The sequence below is a fragment of the Nerophis lumbriciformis genome, linkage group LG04, assembly GCF_033978685.3.
Source record: "Nerophis lumbriciformis linkage group LG04, RoL_Nlum_v2.1, whole genome shotgun sequence".
Classification (NCBI taxonomy): domain Eukaryota; kingdom Metazoa; phylum Chordata; class Actinopteri; order Syngnathiformes; family Syngnathidae; genus Nerophis; species Nerophis lumbriciformis.
Genome location: NC_084551.2, coordinates 51,038,806 through 51,050,000, shown reverse-complemented (window position 1 = coordinate 51,050,000; position 11,195 = coordinate 51,038,806). Strand labels below are relative to the sequence as shown.

The 11,195-nt window shown below is 37.8% G+C and overlaps 1 protein-coding gene across 1 annotated transcript in view; it reads right to left on the bottom strand.

The window, feature by feature from the left end:
- ndufaf6 (NADH:ubiquinone oxidoreductase complex assembly factor 6) overlaps positions 1 to 10,935 on the bottom strand; it is a 55,221-nt gene extending 44,286 nt beyond the window's left edge. Inside the window, exons 1-2 of the mRNA XM_061956812.1 lie at positions 10,723 to 10,935; positions 4,132 to 4,231 (exon numbers count right to left, since the gene is read on the bottom strand). Coding sequence (XP_061812796.1) covers positions 4,132 to 4,231; positions 10,723 to 10,886 — 264 coding nt within the window. The 5' untranslated portion in view covers positions 10,887 to 10,935. The remainder of the gene's footprint in view (positions 1 to 4,131; positions 4,232 to 10,722) is intronic.
- Between the last annotated feature and the right edge of the window lie 260 nt (positions 10,936 to 11,195).

Here is an 11,195-nt window from a genome sequence, read left to right as displayed (position 1 = left end):
TGACGGTAGGGATGGTGTTCCTGGGATTAAAGGCCTCACCTTTTCTCCTCCAAACATATTGCTGGTATTGTGGCCAAACAACTCGATTTTTTGTTTCATGACATCACATGGACAAAGATAAGACCTTCTGGAGGAAAGTTCTGTGGTCAGATGAAACAAAAATGAGCAGTTTGGCCACAATACCCAGCAATATGTTTGGAGGAGAAAAGATGAGGCCTACAATCCCAGGAACACCATACCTACCGTCAAGCATGGTGGTGGAAGTATTATGCTCTGGGCCTGTTTTGCTGCCAATGGAACTGGTGCTTCACAGAGAGTAAATGGGACAATGAAAAAGGAGGATTACCTCCAAATTCTTCAGGACAACCTAAAATCATCAGCCCGGAGGTTGAGTCTTGGGCGCAGTTGGGTGTTCCAACAGGACAATGACCCCAAACACATGTCAAAAGTAGTAAAGGAATGGCTCAATCAGGCTAGAATTAAGGTTTTAGAATGGCCTTCCCAAAGTCCTGACTTATATGTGTGGACAATGCTGAAGAAACAAGTCCATGACAGAAAACCAACAATTTTAGCTGAACTGCACCAATTTTGTCAAGAGGAGTGGTTAAAAAATCAACCAGAAGCTTGTGGATGGCTACCAAAAGTGCCTTATTGCAGTGAAACTTGCCAAGGGACATGTAAGCAAATATTAACATTGCTGTATGTATACTTTTGACCCAGCACATTTGCTCACATTTTCAGTAGACCCATAATAAATTCATAAAAGAACCAAACTAACAAGTATGTGCTCCAATCACTCTATCACAAAAAAATAAGAGTTGTAGAAAGTATTGGAAACTCAAGACAGCCATGACATTATGTTCTTTACAAGTGTATGTAAACTTTTATCGCGACTGTATGTACAACACATGTGTTCAAACTAGGTTTCTATTGTTTTTCATTTTTGAAATAGTGATAATTTTGGCGTATTCTTTTTGAATCACCCTGTATATACTGTATGTTTTACTTTCAACACTTATTCTTTTGTTTTATGCCATTTTTTAACATGGCAAACACAAAATATGCAATATGCAAAAAAGATTGATGTAAAGTAGGGTTGTACGGTATACAGGTATTAGTATAGTACCGTGATACTAATAAATCATATTCGGTACTATACCGCCTCTAAAAAGTACCGGTCCCCCCCACAGTCGTTGTCACGTCGTGTCATTGCTGGTTTATGAGCAGACGAGCATATTCGGCAGTGCACAATCACAGAGTACTTACAAGCAGACACAGTGTGTACACAGAAAAGGGAGAATGGACGCATTTTGGCTTAAAAACTAACGATAAAGGTGAAGTTATAACACTGAAACGCCCTCAGGAAGAGGTGCTTTAAGACATGGCTAGCTAGCTAGCGGCTAAAGTCCATCCGCAGTCTGCAGTGTTGTAGCTACTTCTAAATCACTAATCCTCGTCTCCATGGCGACAAATAAAGTACCTTTCTTACAAGTATCATCCCTGCAGGATCAGGAATAGCTAAACATGCTTCACTACACACCGTAGCTCACCGGCATAACAATGTAAACAAACGCCATTGGTGGATCTACACCTAACATCCACTGTAATGATACCAAGTACAGGAGCGTATCTCGTCAATACTACTATGATTACATCAATATCTTTTAGCATCACAAAAATCTTATTTCGTTTTTTTTTTTTTTATATTATGTTTATAAAGTCAGGAAATATGTCCCTGGACACATGAGGACTTTGAATATGACCAATGTATGATCCTGGAACTACTTGGTATCGGATTGATACCCAAATTTGTGGTGTCATCCAAAACTAAAGCATCCAAATAACAGAAGAATAAGTGATTATTACATTTTAACAGAAGTGTAGATAGAACATGTTAAAAGAGAAAGTAAGCAGATATTAACAGTAAATGAACAAGTAGATTAATAATCCATTTTATACCACTTGTCCTTAATAATAGGTGTATAAATGACACAATATGTTACTGCATATGTCAGCAGACTAAATTAGGAGCCTTTGTTTGCTTACTTACTACTAAAAGATAAGTTGTCTTGTATGTTCACTATTTTATTTAAGCACAAACTCGCAATATGAAACATATGTTTAATGTATCCTAAGATTTTTTGTTTAAAAAAAAAAAAAAAAAATGCAATTTTTTTAGTGCCCTTTATTTAGAAAAGTATCGAAAAGTTCCGAAAAGTGTCAAAATAAATTTTCCTACCAGTAGCGGTACAAAAATATTGGTATCGGGACCAGGTCAATAATTCTTATTACACTGATTTTGATTTGTTGTTATTTTTGAGCAACTTGTTCTCATTACATTTGACCGGTTTGCTCTTTAATTCCGCTGTTTGCCGTCTAAATCCACATTTTTTTAATGTTTTTTTTTTATTTAAATTGCCGCGGGCCGTTGAAAATGAGCTGCGGGCTGCAAATGGCTCCCGGGCCGCACTTTAGACATCCCTGCATTAAATAAACACACACAATAAAGCAGAACATCCAAAGTGCAGCCCGCAGACCGAGTTTTGTTGGCCTAGAGCAGTGTTTTTCAACCACTGTACCACTGAGATACAGTCTGGTGTACCATGGGAGATTATCTAGTTTCACCTATTTGGGGTAAAAAATACCAGTAATTATAGTCAGCAAATGATGTGTTGTTGTTGAGTGTCTGTGCTGTCTAGAGCTCGGCAGTGTAACCATGTAATACTCTTCCACATCAGTAGGTGGCAGCAGGTAGCTAATTGCTCTGTAGATGTCGGAAACAGCGGGAGGCAGGGTGCAGGTAAAAGGGTATCTAATGTTTAAACAAAAAATAAACAAAAGGTGAGTGCCCCTAAGAAAAGGCATTGAAGCTTAGGGAAGGCTATGCAGAACAAAACTAAAACTGAACTAGCTACAAAGTAAACAACAGAATGCTGGACGTCAGCAAAGACTTACTGTGGAGCTAAGATGGCATCCACAATGTACATCCGAACATGACATGACAATCGTCAAAGTCCCCACGAAGAAGGATGAAAACAAAGTAGATGCGGGAAATATCGCTCAAAGGAAGACATGAAACTGCTACAGGAAATTACCAAAAAAAGAGAAAAAGCCACCAAAATAGGAGCACAAGACAAGAACTAAAACACTACTGTGGAGAATGTATATATGTTTAAGAGTTATTTCTCTATTCATAGCCATGTTTGGATCAGCTACTACTTTTCCGTTGTATATTCTACCAGTTTCTCTTTGTCCTCAGATGCCTGTTTTGTGTCTTAACCATTGGAATGTGAAATACAACCCCTACTCTTTTCTTATCAGTGTTGTGAGGGGGAGAGATGGGGGCTTTCTTTGTGTGTGAGGAGTTGGCTTTTCCGTTTGAGTGTTAGATCAACTAGAGTAGCCGATATGAATGTATTGGTTAAGCTGATCTCCTAAAGCTTTAGTAAAACTTGATAATATTCCTATTCTGTTTTGGTGGTCCTTCTTACTCAGCATATATGTCATCGAAAGAACTTGGGATTGACATGTAACTTAGATTCCCTGGGAGGAAGAGCTGGTCAGACGCAACACTACACACAGGAAAATAGCAAAAAACTCAAAATAAGTTAGGCGTGATGTGACAGGTGGTGACAGTAAACCTACTTAGAGACAAGAGCTATAGTGATGCTTGGTTATGGTTTAAAGTCATATCCAACAATTGTGACGACTTTTTACTGTCAACTGAGTTTTGTTTTTTAATGATTTCTGCTGGTAGTGTGCCTCTGGATTTTTTTCAACGCAAAAAATGTGCCTTGGCTCAAAAAAGGTTGAATAACACTGGCCTAGAGCATATTGTCGGATAAACACCACTGTAAAAATGTAAGAAAAAGAGCAACAAACCGGAATTTTATGAGAAAAAGCAGACATTTTTAAACAAATAATGAATAATAATAAACTTATAAATAATAAACACCAATAACACATTAGTAGACACCTGAATGTAAGAAGGATTAAGCATGCAAGGTGACATCAGGTGTAATACAAATGTGAGAGTAAAAAAAAATGTTTATGTCCCCTTTATTGCTTCAAAATACAAACATGTTGTTACCCCAGCCCCAATGGACAAAAATGCAGAAGTGCAGCACTCACCTGTGCTAGTTCCACATTGAAGGCTCTCAAAGCCAGGGCGGAGCGGCGCGCCTCCTCTGGCAGCAGGAGGGAGCACACAAAGCCCTCGTAGTCCCTGGACCTGAGACGTGTTGGGTGTTTGGAGAAAGAGAACAAATTGAGCTGAAGAAAAAAAAAATGTTTCCATCTTTACTGTGTGTTTGCACGGCTGATGTATAGCCAGCGTCTGCACTCATTTTACACCTTTCCGGTGGTTACCTTAAATCGGCGGTCAGCAACCCGCTGCTCTTAAGCAAATTAAAGTACATAGAAAAAATAGCACTACCGTTTTTTTACGAAAAAAAAAACTAGCAGCTTCGTCGCCAGAATTTTACTCTAAAATGTATGGTTTTCTTTTATAAATTATTACTGGAAATAAATAAAAAAACAGTACCACTTTTTTTTTTTTATTCCAGCAGCTGAACTGACTTTTTTTTTTTTTTTTTACCGTAAAACAAACGGTGGTACTGTTTTCCCATTCATGGTAATAAGTAGTGAAAAAACACTTCAGTATAAATTCTGGTAACTGAGTTTTTTACTGTAAAAGCTACAGTTTTTTTTACAGTGTACGTAAAAAGTATACCGTATTTTCCGCACTATAAGGCGCACCTAAAAACCACACATTTTCTCAAAAGCTGACAGTGCGCCTTATAACCCGGTGCGCTTTATTACGATTCATTTTCATAAAGTTTCGATCTCGCAACTTCGGTAAACAGCCGCCATCTTTTTTCCCGGTAGAACAGGAAGCGCTTCTTCTTCTACGCAAGCAACCGCCAAGGAAAGCACCCGCCCCCATAGAACAGGAAGCGCTTCTTCTTCTACTGTAAGCAACCACCCGCCCCCGGAAGAAGAAGAAAAAACGCGCGGATATCACCGTACGTTTCATTTCCTGTTTACATCTGTAAAGACCACAAAATGGCTCCTACTAAGCGACAAGGATCCGGTTCATAAAAAGACGCAATCTCTCCATCCGCACACGGATTACTACCGTATTTCACAGCAACTGATATTCCTGTGAACCGCACTGTGGAACGGGAGCACGTACGGTGAATATTCGCACCACAGGGAATGAGAAGTCATCCTTCACTGTGGTTCTAGCTTGCCATGCTAACTTCCACCCATGGTGATATTCAAAAGGAAGACCTTGCCAAAAGAGACCTTTCCAGCCGGCGTCATCATAAAAGCTAACTCGAAGGGATGGATGGATGAAGAAAAGATGAGCGAGTGGTTAAGGGAAGTTTACGCGAAGAGGCCGGGTGGCTTTTTTCACACAGCTCCGAAGGCGAACACACCTTCACTAAGACGGGCAGACAGCGCCGGACGACATACGCCAACATTTGCCAGTGGATCGTAAATGCCTGGGCAGATATTTCGGTCACAACTGTGGTCCGAGCTTTCCGGAAGGCAGGATTCACAGAACAACAGCGACACTGACTCCGATGACTTCGACGAGACGGAACCGGCCATTTTGGATACCACGCTTGCGCAACTTTTCAATTCGGACACCGAAGACGAAGAATTCGAAGGATTTACGAATGAAGAATAACTTCAGAAGGTGAGCGCTATGTTTATTTTGTGTGTTGTGACATTAACGTTCGAGCAACATTATGTTGCTATTGCTCTACACCATTTTGAATTTTACTATGTTTGTGATTGCACATTTGCGTACATTTTGGGACAGAGTTGTTAGAACGCTGGTTTTCAATATATTATTAAAGTTTGACTGAACTATCTGACTGTTTTTTTGACATTCCCTTTAGCGCAGCGTAGGCGCGGCTTATAATCCGGGGCGGTTTATTGGTGGACAAAGTTATGAAATATGTAATTCATTGAAGGTGCGGCTAATAATCCGGTGCGCCTTATAGTGCGGAAAATACGGTATATCATTTTTTTTTTTTTATTAAGAATTTATTCATCAATTAAACAAAACAATACACAACAATACCATAATAATGCAATCCAAATCCAAAACCAAACCCGACCCAGCAACATCCAGAATAGCAATAAACAGAGCAATTGAGAGGACACACAAACATGACACAGAACAATCTAAAAGTAGCGAAACAAAAATGAATATTATCAACAACAGTATCAATATTAGTAACAATTTCAATATATCAGTGATTAAAAATCCCTCATTGACATTATCATTACAGACACTAATAAAAATAAATAAAAATAACTATTAATAGTGTCACAGTGGCTTACACTTGCATCGCATCTCATAAACTTGACAACACATTGTGTCCAATATTTTTCAAAAATATATAATAAGTCATATTTTTGGTTCATTTAACAGTTAAAACAAATTTAAATAATGGATCCCATATTCCAATATATATATTTAAAAAAAACAGAAAAAAAAACAACAAAATTTTTTTTTAATATATATATATATATATATAAAAAGTATATATAATAATGATAATGATAATGATAATAATAATTAGACTTAGACTTACTTTTTATTGTCATTCAAATTTGAACTTTACAGTACAGATAAGAACGAAATTTCGTTGCACTAGCTCATGGTAGTGCAGGATAAAAAGCAATAAGGTGCAGATATAAATAAATAGATTACACATAACAGATAAATATATTGCACTTTTGCATATGCATCCACATTTATGGATGTATGTTATATTGTCTTTTATATTCCAGCGAGTTAATCCATTTTTGGGGGGGAATTGAGGGGATTATTTTGATGCGTTCAGGAGTCTTACGGCCTGAGGGAAGAAGCAGTGATAGAACCTGGAGGTTCTACTACGGAGGCTGCAGAACCTCTTTCTAGAGTCCAGCAGTGAAAACAGTCCTTGGTGGGGGTGGGAGGAGTCTTGTTACCGTTTTTCCATTTACAGTATAAAACCTAAAAACGACTAGCGTAGATTTTCCTGTACAAAAAACAGTGATATAGTTTTTTTTCTCAATTTCTAGTAATATGCTGTAAAAAACACAATAAATTTCACCATAAATAATTTTTTCAGTCTGTAATTTGATGGAAAACTGGCTTTGGAATTATAAATCAAGGAGATTTTTAAGTATTTATTTTAATTTCGACAAAAAAATTGTTTGGAAAGAACTAGAGATGTCCGATTATATCGGACTGCCGATATTATCGGCAGTCCGATATTATCGGCCGATAAATGCTTTAAAATGTATTATCGGAAGTTATCGGTATCGGTTTCAAAAAGTACAATTTATGACTTTTTTAAAACGCCGCTATACGGAGTGGTACACGGACGTAGGGAGAAATACAGAGCGCCAATAAACCTTAAAAGGCACTGCCTTTGTGTGCCGGCCCAATCACATAATATCTACGGCTTTTCACACACACAAGTGAATGCAAAGCATACTTGGTCATACAGGTCACACTGAGGGTGGTCGTATAAACAACTTCAACACTGTTACAAATATGCGCCACACTGTGAACCCACACCAAACAAGAATGACAAACATTTCGGGAGAACATCCGCACCGTAACACAACAGAACAAATACCCAGAACCCCTCGCAGCACTAACTCTTTCGGGACGCTACAATATACACCCCCCGCTACCCCCTACCTCAACCTCCTCATGCTCTCAGGGAGAGCATGTCCCAAATTCCAAGCTGCTGTTTTGAGGCATGTAAAAAACAAATAATGCACTTTGTGACTTCAATAATAAATATGGCAGTGCCATGTTGGCATTTTTTTCCATAACTTGAGTTGATTTATTTTGGAAAACCTTGTTACATTGTTTAATGAATCCAGCGGGGCATCACAACAAAATTAGGCATAATGTGCTAATTCCACGACTGTATATATCGGTATCGGTTGATATCGGAATCGGTAATTAAGAGTTGGACAATATCTGATATCAGCAAAAAAGCCATTATCGGACATCTCTAGAAAGAATGCCTCCCAGGGGACCTACTAATAGGCCACGGGCTTCTCCGCTTAGGTCGGGGGTCAGCAACCCAGCATGCGGCTCTTTAGTGCCGCCCTCGTGGCTCCCGGGAGCATTTTTAAAAAAGGATTGGAAATGGAAAAAGATGGGGGGAAAATAATTGTTTTGTTTTGGTATGTTTTTTGTTTGAGGACAAACATGACACAAACCTTCCCAACTGTTAGAAAGCCCCCTGTTGACTATGTTTGTGTTTATGCTTCACTGATGAGAGCATTTGGTGAACATTGTTTTGTCCTACTAATTTCGGCGGTTCTTGAACTCACCGTAGTGTGGACTGTGACGCAACAGTTTGTTTACATGTAAAATCTTCCACTCCTTTTGTCCACCAAAAGTTTTATGCTGTGCGTGAATGCACAAAGGTGAGCTTTGTTGATGTTATTGACTTGTTGGAGTGCTAATCAGGCATATTTGGTCACTGCATGACTGCAAACTAATCAATGCCACCATGCTATTTAGGCTAGCTATACATACATATTGCATCATTATGCCTTGTTAGTAGGTATATTTGAGCTTATTTAATATCCTTTACTTTTATCCTCTTTGTATAGAATTTATATTTGCACGTCTCCATCCATCCATCCATTTTCTACCGCTTGTCCCTTTTTGGGGTCGCGGGGGGGGGCGCAGGAGCCTATCTCAGCTGCATTCGGGCGGAAGGCGGGGTACACCCTGGACAAGTCGCCACCTCATCACAGGGCCAACACAGATAGACAGACAACATTCATACTCACATTCATACACTAGGGCCAATTTAGTGTTGCCAATCAACCTATCCCAAGGTGCATGTTTTTGGAGGTGGGAGGAAGCCGGAGTACCCGGCGGGAACCCACGCAGTCACGGGGAGAACATGCAAACTCCACACAGAAAGATCCCGAGCCCCAGGATTGAACTCAGGACTACCCATTCTACCCGTGTAGAATAAATATTACATTTAAATATTTAGAAGATTTGCTTCAGCCTGCGACACATAGTCATTTTGAATGTAGGCTATTATAGCTAATATAGACACTTACATCATGTGTTGCCTTCATTATAACACTTACATAAGACTTTTAAAGTCACTTTGATAGTAGGTTATTATAGCTAATATAGACACTTACATTATGTGTTGCCTTCATTATAACACTTATATAAGACTTTTAAAGTAATTTTGATACTAAGCTAATATAGACACTTACATAATGTGTGGCCTTCATTATAAGACTTATATAAGACTTTTTTTAAAGTCATTTTGGTAGTAGGCTAATATAGCTAATATAGACACTTACATCATGTGTTGCCTTCATTATAACACAGACTTTTAAAGTCATTTTGATAGTATGTTATTAAAGCTAATATAGACACATCATGTGTGGCCTTCATTATAAGACTTATGTAAGACTTTTAAAGTCATTTTGATAGTAAGCTAATATAGCTAATATAGACACTTACATCATGTGTTGCCTTCATTATAACACTTATATAAGACTTTTAAAGTCATTTTGACAGTAAGCTAATATAGCTAATATAGACACTTACATCATGTGTTGCCTTCATTATAACACGTATATAAGACTTTTAAGGTCATTTTGATAGTAGGCTAATATAGCTAATATAGACACATCATGTGTTGCCTTCATTGTAACACTTATATAAGACTTTTTAAAGTCATTTTGATATTAGGCTAACATAGCTAATATAGTCACTTACATCATGTGTTGCCTTCATCATAACACTTACAAACGACTTTTTAAGTCATTTTGATAGTAGACTAATATAGCTAATATGGACACTAACATCATGTGTTGTCTTCATTATAACACTTATATAAGACTTTTAGAGTCATTTTGATAGTAGGCTAATATAGCTAATATAGACACATCATGTGTTGCCTTCATTATAACACTTATATAAGACTTTTAAAGTCATTTTGATAGAAGGCTATTATAGCTAATATAGACACGTACATCATGTGTTGCCTTCATTATAACACTTATATAAGACTTTTAAAGTCATTTTGATAGTAAGCTACTATAGCTAATATAGACACTTACATCATGTGTTGCCTTCATTATAACAAGTATATAAGACTTTTAGAGTCATTTTGATAGTAGGCTAATATAGCTAATATAGACACTTACATCATGTGTTGCCTTGCATTATAACACTTATATAAGACTTTTAAAGTAATTTTGATAGTAAGCTAATATAGGTAATATAGACACTTACATCATGTGTTGCCTTCATTATAACACTTATATAAGACTTTTAAAGTCATTTTGATAGTAGGCTAATATAGACACTTACATCATGTGTTGCCTTCATTATAACACGTATATAAGACTTTTAAAGTCATTTTGATAGTAGGCTAATATAGACACGTACATCATGTGTTGCCTTCATTATAACACTTATATAAGACTTTTAAAGTCATTTTGATAGTAAGCTAATATAGCTAATATAGACACTTACATCATGTGTTGCCTTCATTATAACACTTATATAAGACTTTTAATCTTTAGCGGCTCCAGACAGATTAGTTATTTGTATATTTAGTATATCTAACATGGCTCTTTCAATGTTTTGGGTTGCCGACCACTGCTTTAAATAGATGAGAGACTTTCGCTAACGAGACTCGTTTAGCCCACCTGACGAGCTCCAAGCAGAACTTCTCGTTTTGTGGCGCTGTCGCGCTGGCTGCGGCCCTCACGCTCCGAAACTCGCTGCCGGGAGAAGTTTTTCTTTGGACGGGGAAGAACAGCGCATGTTTACCGCACGCCAGTCCGTGTTTCACACTTATGCTTGCTGCCATGTTTACCCTTCAACTTTCGCCTTGTTCTTCTTCTACTACTTGACGGTTCATCATGTTGACACCGCCAACTAGTGGCGGCACTGAGTAACATGTGTTTTATGAGGACTTATTCTGTACTTATATCATCGAGGTTTTGTTTTTTTATCCCTACCCTTAATTTAGTTTTTCATGGCTCCACACCCTTTTTGTACACTTACGTACGACTAGCAGAACGTTACATTTAATCACATTTTGGACATGTTATAATGAAACTGGAAATATGCGTGAAGTTTTATATTTATTGCTAATAACTTGTAGTTAACATGTTAT